Source organism: Carya illinoinensis, chromosome 6 (assembly GCF_018687715.1).
Source record: "Carya illinoinensis cultivar Pawnee chromosome 6, C.illinoinensisPawnee_v1, whole genome shotgun sequence".
Classification (NCBI taxonomy): domain Eukaryota; kingdom Viridiplantae; phylum Streptophyta; class Magnoliopsida; order Fagales; family Juglandaceae; genus Carya; species Carya illinoinensis.
This window is the reverse complement of record NC_056757.1, coordinates 29,066,623-29,084,220: the sequence shown is the minus strand read 5'-3', so window position 1 is coordinate 29,084,220 and position 17,598 is coordinate 29,066,623. Positions and strand designations below refer to the sequence as shown.

At 35.5% G+C, this 17,598-nt stretch overlaps 1 protein-coding gene and 2 long non-coding RNA genes across 3 annotated transcripts; all 3 read left to right on the top strand.

Annotated features, from left to right (window-relative positions):
* The first annotated feature begins 6,296 nt into the window (after positions 1-6,296).
* Positions 6,297-7,120, top strand: LOC122313942 (basic leucine zipper 43-like). The gene has a single exon (XM_043129282.1). The coding sequence runs from the start codon at positions 6,335-6,337 to the stop codon at positions 6,947-6,949; it is 615 nt and encodes a 204-aa protein (XP_042985216.1). The 5' UTR covers positions 6,297-6,334; the 3' UTR covers positions 6,950-7,120.
* A 3,517-nt stretch (positions 7,121-10,637) lies between these two features.
* Positions 10,638-12,356, top strand: LOC122314133. The gene is made up of 2 exons (XR_006243608.1): positions 10,638-11,233; positions 11,933-12,356. It is a non-coding gene; the product is annotated as an uncharacterized LOC122314133 (long non-coding RNA).
* A 1,428-nt stretch (positions 12,357-13,784) lies between these two features.
* On the top strand, positions 13,785-15,764 carry LOC122314134. The gene is made up of 2 exons (XR_006243609.1): positions 13,785-15,150; positions 15,259-15,764. It is a non-coding gene; the product is annotated as an uncharacterized LOC122314134 (long non-coding RNA).
* The last annotated feature ends 1,834 nt before the right edge of the window (positions 15,765-17,598 follow it).

Here is a 17,598-nt window from a genome sequence, read left to right as displayed (position 1 = left end):
TAGAAAGATAGCTGGCCTTTACTTTCTGCAACAATCATCAATCAATACAATTGCTTCTTTTTTTCCATCTAATGTAAATTCCATACATAATTCTGCTTATCACTTGTGGCACAATAGACTAGGTCATCCCTCATCTTCGAGGTTGTTGTTCCTTTCCTAGTCAATACCAAATTTCAATTTCAATAAATATGTACATGAACATCATTATACAATCTGTCCATTGGCAAAACAAAAGTGATTATCATTTCCAGTTCACTCTTATAAGCCTAGTTCAATTTTTCATTTAATTCATTGTGATATATAGGGTCATTTTTCAGTACCTACTCATGATGGGTTCAAGTTTTTCCTGACCATTGTTGCTGATCATTCTTGATCAACTTGGGTTTACTTAATGAAATCTAAATATGAAGTTAAACATATTCTTATAGCATTTTACAATCTGGTTCATACACATTTTCAGTAGAAAATAAAATGCATAAGAACAGATAATGGTTTAGAATTTCAAATGAGAGATTTTTTTCAATCCAAAGGAATTATACACCAAACTTCTTGTGTTGAGACTCCTCAACAAAATTCAATAGTTGAGAGAAAACATTAACATCTTTTAAATGTGTCAAGAGCTTTAAAATTTCAATCAAACATTCCTTTAAATTTTTGGGGAGAATGTATTTTGACAGCCACTCACATCATTAATCATATACCCTCCCATATTCTTAACAATAAATCACCACAACAGATTCTTTATGGTGATACACCTTCTTATAATCATTTTAAGGTGTTTGGTTGTCTATGTTATGCTTTTACCTTAAGCAATAACATATCAAAATTTTCTCTTAGAGCTAGGAAGTGTGCATTTGTTGGTTATCTTTTGGAACAAAAAGATACAGGTTGTATGATTTGACATCTCACAATTTTTTTTGTTTCTCGAGATGTAATTTTTATGATTATATATTTCCTTTTCAGATTATAGATTCTTCTAGAGATGTATATTCTCAGCAATCTTGCATGCCATTTGAGTTAGTGCTACCTAATTTCATTTCAGACCATATATCACAATCATCAAATTTTTTAGATGACTTGTCTAATAATTCCAATCCTGTCTCAGATTCTACAACACCAGATTTTTCTCCTCCTTCAAACCACATTCCTCCATTACAAGATGTAAATAATTTTCCTCCTCTTAGAAGGTCTACTAGACAACACAAAGCTCTTGACTATTTGTAAAATTATCATTGCAATTTAACATCTTTAGCAGCTTCTACCTCTACCACATCATCTCTTGGCTGCTCTGATAACACTTCAAGTAACAGATATAGTATTTCTAAATTTTTATCATATGAACATTTGTCTCATTCTCATTAAGCTTTTAGCATCTATGTTTCATCTAAAAAAAACCTGATTTCTATCACCAAGTTGTTAAGCATTCTCATTGAAGAGATGCTATGTCCATTGAATTAGCTGCCTTAGAATCAAATAAAACCTAGACTCTCACTGAACCACCACCAGATAAAAATCATATTGGTTGTAAGTGGATTTATAAAACTAAGTTTAATGCTGATGGCTCAATTGAGAGATATAAGGCAAGATTAATTGCCAAAGATTATACTCAAAGGGAAGGGCTTGACTACTTAGAAACTTTTCCCCAGTTGCAAAAATGGTGACAGTGAGGTGTTTGTTATCCCTGACAGCAATTCATAGTTGGCATCTAGTGCATTTGGAAGTGAATAATGCATTTCTTTATAGGGATTTGGATGAAACAGTTTACATGAGACCTCCACCTGAGTATCTTAGAAAGGGGGACACTCGAGTTTGTAAGCTGCAGAAGTCTTTATATGGATTAAAATAGGCCTCTAGGCAATATAATTCAAAGTTCACTACCGCCTTGGTTGAATTGGGTTTTGTCCAATCTAAATCTGACTACTCCTTGTTTACAAAGAAAACAATTGATTATTTTGTGGCTCTTTTGGTGTATGTGGATGACATTCTCCTGGCCAGTAGTGATCTCTCTGTTGTTCAGCACATCAAGCAGTCTTTGAGTACTTTCTTTAAGCTAAAGGATTTAGGTCCTGTTAAATATTTCCTAGGAATGGAAATAGCTCGATCCAAAAAGGGCATTTCTATATGCCAAAGAAAATGTGCATTAGAGTTGATAGCTGATGTTGGTTTATTGGCTTCTAAGCCAGTGAATTTTCCTATGGATTCTCATTGCAGACTTTCTAAGTCTGATGGAAAATTGTTTGAAGACACAACTGCTTATAGAAGGCTTATAGGCAAGTTATTGTATCTTACTCATACTAGGCCAGACATTACCTACTCAGTCCATTACTTGAGTTAGTTGTTAGACTCACCTCATGTTCCTCATATGCAAGCAGCTCTTAGAATTGTTATGTATGTCAAGATGGCACCAGGTCAAGGCATTTTTTTTTTCAGCTTCATCTAGTGTTCATTTGAAAGCATTTGCTGATTCGAATTGGGCAAGTTGTCCTGATACAAGAAGGTCTATCTCTATCTATTGTATTTTCCTTGGTGATTCATTAATTTCTTGGAAATCCAAGAAGCAAACCTACTGTCTCCAAGTCCTCTGCAGAGGCTGAATACAGATCCATGGCATATGCAGTTTGTGAATTAACTTGGTTAAGGTCTTTGCTCACTGATTTTCATCAGCCTCATTGTAAACCATCCTTGTTGTTTTGTGACAACCAAACTGCACTTCATATTGCAGCTAATCCAGTTTACCATAAGAGAACAAAATACATTGAGTTAGATTGTCACCTTATTAGAGAGAAAATACAAGCTGGTCTGCTTAGAACTCTGCATGTCTCATCTTCTCATCAACTTGCAGATTTGTTAACCAAGCCTCTCGGTTCCAATGTTTTTCATTCTTTGTTATGCAAGATGAATGTTTACAACATATATCATCCATCTTGAGGGGGACTATTGTAAATAATAGTTGATTTTACTTTTTAGTCACTACTAAATACTTTAGCTTACTTTTGTTTAGTTAACTCTGTTTTAGTCTTTTTACTGTCAGTTAGTTAAATCTCAGTTGTATAAATAGAAGAGTAGCTCGATGTAATTCAGCAAGTAGAATAATAACAGAAATATTCTTTTTCTCTTCTTCAATCTTCTTTATTTTCTTGATTGAAGTTGTGTCACACTACCCATTTACTACTTACAAAAGATTTGAAATTTTTTATTTTCTTTAAAGTATATTTTTAATATCCTTAATAACTAAAAAAATATAATTTTATTAATAATTACGTCCTTAATTATTAAGTAAAACAAAAATTAAAAAAAAATCAAATACAAAAAGAGTAGTAAATGGGTAATAAGAGGATTGTAATTCTATCATTTTCCTATATATATATATATAAGTAGATATAATGAGTATTCGATTAGAGATTGAATAAATGTTCTTAATTAGTCCGATCCCCTTGTAGTGGTTAATCTCTAAATCATTTATATTATCCACTTTTTTACCTAATCATTTACATTATCCACTTAATTTTATATTTTCAGTCCGTACGAAGGACAAATGATTCGTGGGAGATGCGTCTATGCATGCATGTATATAGTTTCTCCTATAAATAATTCATGTGACTAACATTTTTTTTCCTCCACTCTCGAGATATTTTTATTTTTATTTTTATAACTGTAAAATCAAAACAAGTGCAACATTCTATATATTAATATAAGAAAACTGCCATAGACACATAAACTACACAAAATTAAATTTATAAATTGACGTGATTAGATCTACTTTATACTAAAAGTAAATTTAGAATTTAATATATTGCATCAAGCTACGTCAGTTTGTAGAATTATTTTTATATAAATTCTTTGTGATTAAAGTATTTCTCTTAATATACACTATAAGAAAAACGTGTATTTGTAACCAATCTTTTGCAACTAAAAAACTATTTGCGACTCATTTTAGTTGAAAATAACTAGTGGCAAATAAACAATTGTCTTGTAGTGATAATTAATGAGTTGTTCGAAGAACTAGAATGTTGCCTAGCCATAGCGGATAAGTTTGATGGATGCATGCATACATACACACGATCATTTATATATGTATATATGTATGTATGTATGGTAGTGGGGAATCACCTAATTAAACTGGGTATTTTCAATTCAAAAACGAGAAAGGTTGAAATGTAAAGATAAAATGGTGGAGCTTGCGTTTGCTAGTTGCTGAATGCATGCGGCCTCCTCTGGGATTTGCTAGTTGCCAAGACTACTTGTTCTGATCTAATCTCTTTTCATAGCTACTGCCTGTTAATTTATCATATTAATGCATCATGTGGGCCTCAAAGCAGAATTAAGTTCAATTAATTACAGCGATGACCTAAAGGAAAGGAAAACAAAACCAGATCGAGTATATATAAATATTGATTATGCAGATCATCCCTTAAAACTCCCAGTGAGAAGCTGCCACATTCAGCTTGAATAATATTAATAAAGACTACATAAGGTAGTTCATGCCATTAGAATATTAGAAGAGCTTCCACCCATTATTTCTAAATATATAATATTGTTCAGAGATGGAGAAAGCAGAAGGGCTACATTGCTGATGCAGTACTCATGAACATTCCTATCAGGATGATGCAAGCTAGTGAACTTCTCTTTAAAGATGAATAACCTTTTCTTTTTTTGCAGAGTTAAACGTTAATTTGCAGAGTTCCACTAGCTGTCTCTTGTGAAAAATCAGGGCATTTAGATGTTTTTCATGGAAAACGTTTGGGTCAAGGCTTTTATTTTTTGTGTGAACAGGCAATTCTCTGTTGACAAAGGAGTAGGCTCTCAAGTTCACATATGGATCTTGAAAAAAAATTGTCAACTTTTATTTGTCTGGTCAGTTCAATATACACAATATGTATACAAATTGCATCCTGTAGATGGTCCCTCCAATTAAATCCAGAATGATCAAGTGCTTGGTGAGTCATCAGAACTGTAGGAAAAAGTATCATCAAACCTGCATATTATTTAATAGTTTGCCTTTTTAACTATTTCATCAACATGAATCATAAGGGGTTTGAGTACTGATATGGCTCTGAATTTTGGCTAGGTTTCTCAGGAAAATAACTCTCCTGGAATTGGATTTAACTTCAATTTCTTTTATGCATTTTTCATTCTTCTTCCAAGCACTTCCTTATCCAAATAATTGCAAACGCACATCATGAAGTTCTCTCTCTTGTAATCAAGCATCATACCCGATGCCAAATGATTATCCAAATATATTAGATTTCTATAGATACGTGCCCATATTGATCCATACATTCGTACATACATTTATAAATGTCATTAAAGAGACAGATCACACAAACCTTGATTTGGACTAAACCACAAGCTGGAAAGGTAAAACTCAATGTAGATGGTTGCTCTATGGGAAATCCTGGAAATTGTGGAGGTGGCGGTATAGTGAGCTAGGAAGGATCTTGGAGAAAAACAGATGAGAGCACTCCTAGAGGTATTAATGATATGTATACAGAAGAGTTTTCTAGATGTTGAGGGTAGCATCAGATTCTATAATTGTGGTACGATGGATGCAAGGGGAATGGTGCTGTCCATGGTTTCATAGGGAGTTGTGGGATAAGATCGCAGAGGTTAAAAGAAATTTGACTATTTCATGCCACCATATATTCCACAAGGTGAACCAAGTTGCAAACCATTTGGCCAAGTTAGGAGCTACAGGGGCGACACGGATTTATAGTTTTTGGTCGGATATCCAGCAGAAAGCGCAAGGGGTAATAAAACTAGACAAAATAGGCCTACCATATCTTCATTGTAAATGATTAGTTGGGGGGTAACAAGTTTTTATAGTTTTGGTTGAGATGTAACCTTTAAGTGATATTTGTTATCACGATTTTCCTCCGCCACAAGTGATGTGTGTATATATATATGTCATTAAAAGAGTTTGATGAACATAAGATTTGTTTGTCTCTGACACATGGTATAAACTCAAAACAGCACCAATACAGTGTAAGGTGCATGAATTTTGGGGAAAATTTATTCTTCATCTCATCCATAATCATATTGGTTAGTATGGCACATATTAAGTGACTGTTTATTTGAGTACAAGCATATAAAACCACTTAAAATGTTCCCGCAGATGTAGTTTGGTAGATACCTTATGCATCATTAGATAGACATCTAGAGTGGCATATCGATAATGTTTCAAGTTCTTCTCGTGTAAGCCCCTGAAGCTGTAACACTGTTCCTCAGACTGGCCCACTTCTCTGGCATTTTTCCTCCTATAAAACCCCATGATGTCCTTCCCTATCCTTAATCTCTTCAATACAACCCTTCAGATATCATCTTCAAAGTTTTAACCATGCTTCCAACTGAGATTACAGGAATCCGCTATCTAGCACAAGAAACCCCGATTCCAACTCCCGTTAGCTATGAAATGATGCACAGCAACACAAACACATCAGACCTTTATTTCAATAGATTCTTAACCAGCTTACCCAACTTTCACTTCCCTACTCCTCAAGGCCATGAGTTTACCCCACAATACTCCTGCATAAGCAATAACTCCAGCACTTCTGATGAAGCTGAGGAGCATCATCTCGGCATCATCGATGAAAGGAAGCAGCGAAGAATGATTTCTAACAGAGAATCTGCACGCAGATCACGGATGAGGAAACAAAAGCACCTAGATGAACTCTGGTCACAGGTGGTAAGGCTTCGAACAGAGAAATACCATCTGATAGAAAGGTTGAATCATGTTACTGAGAGCCATGACGAGCTTCTTCAGGAAAATACAAGACTCAAGGAAGAAGCTTCTGATCTTCGCCAAATGCTCACACACCTGCAAATTGGCAGTCCTTACCCTACTACGTTAAGAGATTTGGAAGAGGTTATTCCTTGCAACACTGCTGATCTCGGAGCTGAATCCTCCGACCAATCCATCTCTAATCCCGAAGACTTACTTTATTATGATTAGACACAGGAATCAGGACTCTTTTTTTTCCATAATAACTAGTCTATCTATGTTCCTCATGTCTACTATGGTTGTTCCAAAACAGAGAATAACATCTTTGGACCTTCTTTTATCTTTGCAAGGTTCAATTCCTTCCCTTTATAATCAATACTTTTAAGGCAACTGTTCAATTTAGTTCCCCTCGCCGCATATTTGTCATGCAACTTGAGGAGAAGAATTCCTGACAATGATATTTTTCATCAAAGTCCAACCAGACTCTTACATTTATTTTGGTAAGTACATCCCAGTACTTATCAAAGACTTGGTAACTTTTTCTTCCCATCATATCGAGAAACAACCAACTTTGATAGTATATTTCCACCTGACTTATGAATCAGGCAAGGAAAATGAAACAGTACGGTACTTGTGGGAAACAAAACAGAAAGATAAAGGTTATTGGGTAATACAAAAATCTTTGATCCATACTACAAAGGCAGTAATATTTTCGTGCTGGTTAATGTTACATTTACAACTTATTTTATAATCGACCTATGCAATTGTGCCATTACATTAAAAATAATTTCAGTTTTACATAATTAACCTCCATTTGAAATAGGATTGTAAAATAGTTGTTAAAATGTTGTTAGTTTTTCATTTTCCTTTCCTGATTACATAGAAGAGCAAGCAAGCTTGAGCCACACTGAAAGGAGGCCCCATGGCCAATTCAGTGTGTTGCAGAGAACAAGAGACAAAAGGTGGTGGAGGGTGCTGGTGTTAGTGGTTCATCACACAAATAACTACTATAACGGGCAAAACGTTTCATGGGGCTATCCACTACGACACCCAAGAACTGTCTTTTTTATCTTTTTTTGTGGGCAACAATGCCTGCCATTGCCTGACGTGGTTCAGCCAAGCCTCAAGTACTGTTTCTTCAACTTGGGTCATCTCATGTAAAGCCAATGTACGTTTCAGGTGTTCTAGAACAGTAGCTTTTGTCGCAATTCTATTGAGCTACTGCTGCACTGCATCAGCAACTCCCACAATGCCTCCCTCTTTCCTTCACCCCCATTTTCGGAATTTGTGCTTTCATGCGCATTATAGTACTCTACCTTGAAAGCCAGTTTCTGTGGAAGGTTGGATAAATGTATTTAACTTATATGATTGATTTGTTAGGGACATCATAATTACTTGGCTGAGCAAATTACACTGTATTAGACAAAACTGTCTGTCACTCGGCATTTTGTTTCTATCTCAGCGCGCAAGCACAGATAATGTCAAACAAATATCTTTGGGAATACTTGGTCATCTTATCCAAAATCTTTTTTGAGTCTGAGCAATAAATGATATATCATTATTAGGCTGACGCAGATAGAATCTGTTTAACGGGAATAAAGTGCTTTTGCGGGATCAGCTTGAAATTCCTTTTACTCAAGTCTGTCTTAATTTCCTTTCCTTAAAATTACTTAACCAAAAACAAATAAAACTATTCATATGTCTCAATTTTCAAGTTATTAAGTTTATAGCCATTTTGCAAATTCTCTTTAATCTTTTTATACCAAACACAAGGTAGATGCAATTGCATGTCTGTCTTAACTTTGGTTTACCTATAGCAGTGGGACATCTCGTTTATGATTTAATACGCAGTTTCCTTTGTTTCTTTTCATTTGAGCACTATGTAATTAGGCAGATAGAATAATAATACGCATCAAATAAAAAAAAAGAGAAACCTGATGGCAGTATCCCAGTTTCATATGAAATCTAAATCTTTTGTCTAATTTTTTCCACAGAAGATATCAAAACTTGCACACTTTTAAAGTGAGAAAAAAGCACACAAAATCATGGTCCACTGATGTCTTGAGTGTAGATATAGTCCGTATGGGCAACCATGGACCTTCTAATAAAACACTCTTCGCTTTCTAAACCCCTGCAGCCATCATCAGTATCCATGCCCGATTCCTCCTACCACCAAATATATTTTTTTGAAGAAAAAAAATCCATTAATCTATACATGTATATGTAAGCATTTATTGTTTGAGAAAGAAATAATCAACTTACTGGTGATAATAACGTGGGATTGGGAGATGGGGGCATGTGCAAGTGAGATTCTGTCCAAGTAGTTGTTAGGAATGTCGAGAGTGGTCTAGCTCTTGCACTTGATAGAAGAAGTAAAACCAAGAGGAAGGACGTGATGCTGCTGCTTGCCATTTTTTTCAGTACTCTTCAATGCCAAGACTGGATTCAGCTTATATAGTGAGTGAGTGAGTGACTGAGGAGTAAGATTTATGGACAAACGGGAGACTATAAATGGAGAAAGATAGAAGGCAGTGGGCAGTACTACTAGTGGGCAGTAATTAAGATTACCCTGAATGAGCATTGATATTATGCAACCCCAGAAAAAAAGTCAAAACATTGGCAATACCCATTTAACAGGTCAGTGGCTCAGTGCTATATCTTTCTTCCTAGGAAACATCACCATATTTAGGGACATGGATAATCGAGAGCCAATTTCATCATCCCCTTTCTTCCTTGATGACAATGCAATTTCGGTGTGATGGGAAGCTAGCTTTTTGTTAGTGCAGGTGTTTAGATCAGATAAAGGGCTCTACTGTATACCCTGCTCGTATGGGACTGAAAGACACAACTGGGATCCGATGTTCAGTTGCATGTGGTAGACATCTGTTGATGTTAAAATATTTAAATGTCTGTGCAATTTATGAAGCCAAGTTTGAATCAGGCTCTCTGATGTGAAACCCCATAACATTACTAAGAAATAAGCATTTAAATGCCATAAATTTAAGAGCTTTTTTAGGAGGAAGACATCATCTAAGCTTGGTCAAACTAATAACTAAATCAGTCATTTACTGATCGTACTTCATTTTAATGCACATACATATACATATTTGCGTTATCGAGGCTTTTTTGTTTTGACCATTTTGCCAAGTTGACCTGAGAATGGCTTGATTTTCTAGGATTCGAATTTTATTTTGGTATAGCTGGAGATACATCGATGATAAAGATTAAGATTTCAGTGTTTGGTATTGGAAATGTAAATTTAGTTCATCGAAGCAGCGTTTTGTCTGCTGACATGCATTTATATTTAGTTTTGTTTGCAAATTATCCATAGAGAAACACTCTGTTTGGCATGATTTCCTCGAGCAACACTGCATCATTCTCAAAGGTTTTTTAATATATGCATTTCGATTGCGTTGCTATTCCACCCTTTTTGTCACAAAGGAAGCTTGCAGAAATAAGAGAAATAGTACTTTGCAATTTACTTCCAGAATATCTCTCATTTTAGCAACTCCGAGAAACTTTAGCTGATAAAATCGTCTTCCTAACAAATACTGGAACAGGTAGTTCGATTTTGTTTGAAGCATGCAGACTCCGTAGCCAAACCTTGAAACGAAACATATAAGTATGTGTGTATATATAATATACGTGTGAGTAATGTTATATATAGTCACTTTTACATATATAAAAGATTACGTAGAAAAAAAAAAAAAACAGAGATAATAAGAAATTTGCTGAAGTAACTAGGAGAGATGGTGCTGTTTCTAACGCTTTCTCAGTCATCTTTAGCTGTTTCAAGGACCGAGAAAATAAATATATATTATCTGTTTGAAGACTTGAGATGTCACCTTGTTATCACCACCGGCAAGTGGGAGCCAAAGGAGACTCGGCAGAACCGATAACTATCTGCGTTCATCGAAAACAACATTACTCAAACTTCTAGGAAGATGTCAGCAAGTTTTCCAATTTTTAGTTCTTTTATTTTTGGACCACCAATATGGATTTTAATATGAAAAAAATTCGTATTTTTGTAAATTGGTATTTTAAAAAATAAATAAAAAATAAATTATGTAGTTGATAATGTAATATATATCATAATTTATTTTTGAATATTTGAGAATGTATTGATTTCCTGTAATTTATTGGTTTATCATTTAATTTCTTAAAAAAGCCTTTTGTTTGGGCTCTCCCGTATGCTCCTCTCTTTAGGATTCTCTCTCGCTGTCAAGTATCATATATAGCAGTAAGAGATAAAATTCCTTTCCGCAGAATTCTTTGGAAACCCTTGTCTTTCCAAATTCTGAGCTGTACCCATAACCCAGTAAGCGGAAACAAGAAGATGCTGAATTTATTAAGTTTGCAAAGTTTGCAGTGTGTGTTAGACTTGGTGGTTGCTGGGATCTCTTTGATTTTTGGGCTGGGAATTTTCGCCTTCATTGCCTCCATTCTTTGCTCTGCTGCCTTCTTACACAATGCCAAGCACGCCTCTTGATCCCACCCCACCGTCGAATTCAAAGGGTAATTAATTATTCTCCTCTCCTTTCAAAAATCCAGATTCGGCTTCATCTTCATGAAATTGCTTGAAGCTGTTATTAGGGCTTGTTAACTGATCAACTGGTAAATCTTTATACAAAATACTCGAACTTGATATGATAAAATTTCATTAGTTCCAATAGAAATTCACCTTCAATCTGGGTGCTGAATTTTCTTTGGCATGGTCCGAAATCTCTTGTGCTGCCTGCTTAGATCAGTTCAATGAGCTGTTCTGTACCTTTTTGCAAATTCCAAGTCTCTTTAGATACATTCGTTTATAAGTGTGGCATGATACATCTTGGCTTTTCTGAAGGTTAGGCCTTCTATATGTTGACTTAATTCTGGAAAGGATTAAGAAGCTATGAGATGGATGTAAGGTGAATATAGTTTATATTTTTCCTTGGGTAGATTGTAAACATTTTTTTACTAGAAAGTGATTTGCACTGACTTTAATGGTCAGCACTCAGCAGACATCCTTTGAGGCTGTTCACCTTCATGTAAATATTGTCAAAAGCACTCAGTCACTCGTAGGCTTGACATTTAAATTTTGACTGTTCTACAGGGAAAATAAATTCCACCAAAGAGTTCTTTTACCTATTTTAACCATGGTTTTTGTGCTTTCATAAAAAAAATGCTCAAGTATAACCTGTTTATTGGATTAATTTGTTTTATGTGTTCCTCTAGGAACAGAAGAAAGTTCGAAAATGCAGGTTGTTGGTTCCTCTGGAATTTCTTTTTTCACTGTTGTGGAAGTGACATTGAGCAGACTGTATGCTGGACTAGCCTGTGTCCACCCAAAGATTGGCAATTTTGACCTGCATTAGAGTTTTTTCCGCCTTTGGTTTTCTTTTTTCCTTTTTCTTGTTTTCTCCTTCAATGTTCTTATGAATCTCTGAGTGCTTTAGTTCAAAGTGTGTAGAGGAACACAACCAAGCTAAGGATCATGGGGCATCCAAGCTCGATTTAGTTTTTTTTTTATGTACTGTAATTAGATAACTATATTGTTCAATTTAATCATTCAGCTCAACTTTTTACTCAGAAAGTTGATATACCTTTCTACTACACACGAATTATTGTGAATAAAATGGATTAAAGTCCCGTTTTCTTAGCATCTTGTCCAATGAGAGATTGACATTGACATTCTAGGATGCTTCTGTCGATTGCTCCTGCCCCTTTCCTCTTTAGGGCTCCTACTGCTACTCGGTTCTTTTGTCATTTTGAATCGGAACAGGTGCAACCCAGTTCATCCAGGGGGAGCATTCCGCCTTAGGGGGAAGCACCTGCCCGAGCAGCAGTGGAATCTAAACGGTCGAAGACATGAACATCTGATTTGAGCCGTCGAATGGAATGTTGGCAGTAATGCAATAATGTTATTGAGAGAGCGGTAAATTGGGATAACATCCTGTCAACTTGTGGAGACATCATCTGTTCAAGGTAGGTTGATCTGTTATATCATATTCAAGATCGTTCTTGAAAGACTAAATTGGGTAATTTAATTATTCAATCCTATTATCCTTCTGTTGATAATTTTCAGGGAGCTAAACACTGTTCCATCTAGTTTATGTTAAAGGATTATTTCCTAGAATAACGTATGCTCATTGTCTTGATGCTTCTTCCCTCTTTTTGTTCACTTGTTGCTTTATCTCGTTGTGTTCCAGTTGTAATTAGATGTAGTAACTCACAAACTCTGTCCACCTTTACATCCAAAGAAATGGTGAATTTCTTGCACTTGAGTCGTCAGAATAAATGCTTCATGGCTCTGGGCAGGCATTATATAGATTTAATGATGTGACGAGGTTCATAAATAAACTAAACTTTCCTTTTGTTGATATTGGAGCTACAAGGAGATGGCGAGGGTTTAAAACTAACTCTTCTTGTTGATTATATGGGTCTGAGTAAGTTCCTTGATCTTGATTCTTGATGCACGAAGTGGATTTGTAATTAATGGAGCATGTATAAGTATGACCTGTTTGTGATGGAGTGGGGAAACTTATAATTTTGTCTCAAATGCTTTAACAGTTCTGTAAGTTAAGCAAGTTGCTTGAATTCACATCAGTTCTCAGTAAAGGATAACATTTTAGATGCAGGAACTTGTTCAAATGCCCATGGGCGGTTTGTCAACTTCAGTTTCACTTTAAAGCCATGCTGCTTCGGAATCAGACGGTTGATGTTAATTATGCAGGATACATATGTCTTCATGCTTTGTGGTCACCATATCTAAAAACTTCTAACAAGTCATAACCCCTCGCCCATTGTCTCTCTGGTTGCCTATATATGTAGCAATAATGTAGAAATTATCGAAACTCTTGGTTTTCAGAAGAGCAGTGATCTTAAAGCAATGTTTTGATAAGATGTTACTTTTAACAAAGTTTAACTCAATGACAGAATTCAATGGGCTTAGAAATGGGGCAGACGACAAAATACTTTTGAATCTGCAGCGTCACTGAGGACTAATGTCTATTACTAGGCGCTAGCTAGTTCTGCAAATCCGGGAACACCTTAACTTCTCTTAGTTGTTACCGTTTGACAGGTGATAAAGCCCTATATTTTATGAGTGCCTCTACAGCCACAGAATGGCATCCCATCCCGACAGTGCAATTATTTTTAATGTATTTTTTTAATGCTTTTAAATATATATTTAAAAAAAATTATAATAGTATTAAAAAAATACTTCATTAATCGTTAAAAAAAAAAAAAAAACTTTTTTACACTGTCGGTGGGGATACCAGTTTATGGCTTTAGCATTTCTGATATTTTATTTGTCCCTCCTTAATGCTGACAGGTGACAAGGCCTATATTATTCGAAATACATCAACTTTGGATGAAATCTGCTAAGAGAAATACACATGAGAGCTTTCCAAATCCCTCATATTAATTATCAAGGCTTTCACTTTACACTGTTATATGTGGAGGGCAAATTGAGGAAATGCAGTATTTTGAGATGCAAATTTTGCAAAAGATTAAGCAGTAAAGCTGCTTGCTTGAGCCTTGAAAAAACCCATAAATAGTTTAATCATGATAAAAAATAGGAAGGGTCAGCTCCTAATCTCTGAGTGTAAATCTTTTTGAGTTAAAGCACAATTGTAACTACTAGGAATCTCTCTCTGTTTTTGTTTTTTGTTCATGCTGCAAAGACAACCGAGACAAATAGAAAACGAAGACATATTCATGCACACATGTCAAAGAAGACACAAACTTAACACAATCATACGTGCACTGGTGAATAGTACGTGTATTGTCCGGCTAACCTACCTGTAACCAGTAACCACCATGAACTGTAAAAAGTGGCAACTTGAGAGCCAGAGAAATGAACCGTGCCCTCTGTCTTCAGCTGCCCAAGAAACTCTTTAAAGGGTACAAAATACTGCAGTCCTCATAAAAGAACTGAATGAAAATGAACATCCTATTCTTCTTTGATAATTATCTTGGTTTTTCTTACCTTGGCTCCACTTGAAACTTGACTGGCTGCGGTTTCTGCCCTGTATGAAGAATGTCTGTTTTGTTCTTTTACTCTCCTTTCATCTTTTTTCTTGAACTGTTTGCATGGTTTCTTTGCTGAGGATAATTTGCTGTTGGCTGTATCTTTTGCATGCTTGATATGATCCAGGCTGCGACTTCCTCCATTTGGAAGTTCATCATGGTGACTCGGACCGGACGAGGCGTCTGAAGCCATAGAGTCTTCACTCTCATCATCATCTTCGCCACGGGTATATTTGTCTTTGCTGTTGTTTTCATTTTCATTTTGTGTGGTGGAGCCGAAATAAATTGTCCACCCAGAATCACTGCAGCTGTGTTCGTCCGCACTTCCAAAATCCAAATGAGTCTCCATTACTGTAGCTTTAGGAACGAAATATATATGTGAGGAAGAAACATAATCCAAGAGAGAGACGACCGCGTATCAGGTAAAGATGTTTCTAACTTGCCTGAAATATCCAGTTTGCACCACCCGAGATTGAAGTTAAATCTTTGTTTTATCTGGCTGTTAACCAAATGCTGCTTTCCACATATAGGACAAACCGACATAGTGACCAATTTCAACAGCGCGCATTAAACCCTTATTATTAGATTGACAGTGAACATGTCCCCCCAAGACAATCCTGTCACCTTAAATTATATGACTCCAGTCACTAGAAGACAAGCATTCTCTCATGAAAAGAGGAGGACCATCTCAAATTATGGGAATAAAATTTACTTGGACTGGGGCTGGTTTCATTTGATCGTTTGATGGCTTCGCCAAGGTCTTTAATTCCCTGTCTGTTGCTTGCGTAAACAAAGCAGCTTTGAAGATAAAAACTGGAAACGAGTCAGCCCCACTGAATTGGGAATGAGTTTGAGTCATTTTCTTGAACGGGTTGCTATCGTGCCTCGCCCTCTATTATCTCTAGTATTGACTTGTTCGATCTTTAAAACTCTACTTGTCATCGATAAAAAGCAGCATTGTACTGTGAAGAATTGATGAGAAAACAGTTGGGTTTTGGCATTTTGTATCAGATGAATGGGATACTGTTTGTCCAAAGTCATTCTGCTCCCATCTTCCCTCCAACTGTTATCTTCTTCCCAAAAAGCAGATCATTAACGCCTTTTGTGTCGCAGCTAATAAATCGTGAAAACTGCATTTTAACCTTTCTCGATATTTTAATACTCAATTTTTACATCAAAAGAAGGGATTAATACTAGTATTGCTGCTTAGTCTGACTTTCATGTGATTTTCCATGGTTCACCAGTTGAAGAGTATGGCTCATACATTCATACGTTTAGGGTTAGTATAAATATATATTATGTAACTCTAATTTGCATATAGTGAATTTTGTACCGCTCGAATATTGACACATCGTCAAACCACGTTAAATCTATGCGTAGTTATGTCAGTAATTATGTCACGTTTCACAACATCACCTTACACTCTGTGCAGTGACTTGTCCACCTCCTTGGGAATCTAGTTAAAGGCAAGGTTGAGTAGGCTTTCATCATTGAATAGCATTTTGATGGTGCCCCCACCCAACAAACTTGAGGCCTCTCCGCCAGATTCTTACTTTTCAGGGTGGTGGTCCTTTTGGTGTTGCACCGACATGCCTTCTTGGCTCTGAGCTGCATGTGAGGGGAAATCAATTCAATTCTCTTTTAATAATTCCACATTATTGACATGAATTGGGTAACATGCATCATCATTTGCATAACTGTTTGCTTTTAGTTGTCAGTTTTAACATGACTTTGAATGGAAGGTTAAAAAAATGGTTATTTTGGTCGTTTCTACTCTTTTCCTTTTATACTTGGCCTCCAACGGTATGAACCTTCATGCATTGTACAAGTATACTCAAGGATTCTGCTTTGCCATTGGCCCTAGCCTGAATTTGAAATTTTCTTTCAGTTGATCACCTGTGTAGGGCAAGTATAGAAAGAGCAGAAAACGAACAAAATAACCAACTGCTCACCTGTGAAGAGTCCTGAAAGGAAGTAAGTTGAGTGGATGAATAAAATTCTGATAAAGATAAGAGACGAACATGATGTAAACTAGTAAGGAAGTTTTCAACAGGTGAAGAATCCTACACCTCTCGATAAGATCACCCACCCACCCACCCACTCACCCCAACAGGTACTGACTGTTCTCTCCGCCAAACCTCCCCATCAATAATTGAACACGTTTTCCCTGATTGCCATGTATAAACACATTTTTTTTTATGAAAAAAGGCCAGAACTTGAGAATCTCAAGCAAAAGGAGTCTTATAACATTTTAAAAAAAAAGTATTTGTAACTTTGAATGGTGTAATTATCGCGTAATCATTTTTAAAAAAGTAAATAAAACATGAGATTTATATAAAAAATTAAATTTTTAATTATGAATTTCACTATTTTTTGAAGCGATTATATAACATTTATGTACTTTACAGTTGTTTATAAAATTACTGATCTCTCCAAATTCTTTTTCAAAGTATTTTCATGACCTTTGGTGTCATTAACGAGCATACAGCAACAACTAACAAGCAACAAGAACCATCTCCATTTTGTGATGGGAGGACAAGGCCTCACAACATTGGATCAGAAGGATCTATTTGGAAACTCGCTTACTGAAACAGTCAGTACATATTAATGTGGAAGTTTTCTACCTCAGTTAGAATAATAAAGTATTAGTATTTTGAATTTTTTAGAAGTGTAATAGGTCTACAAGAAAGTGTATTTTTACACTGGATTATAAATAACAATACTCATTTGATAAATAATAGATTCTAAACTATTTATTGTTCCAAAAGTTTAATAAAAAAGCTTTACTACTCATCGTCCTCACACACCACACTTATTTTAATTTTTTAAATTTTTTTTGTTTTATTTGTCCTAAACTAATTGATTTATTC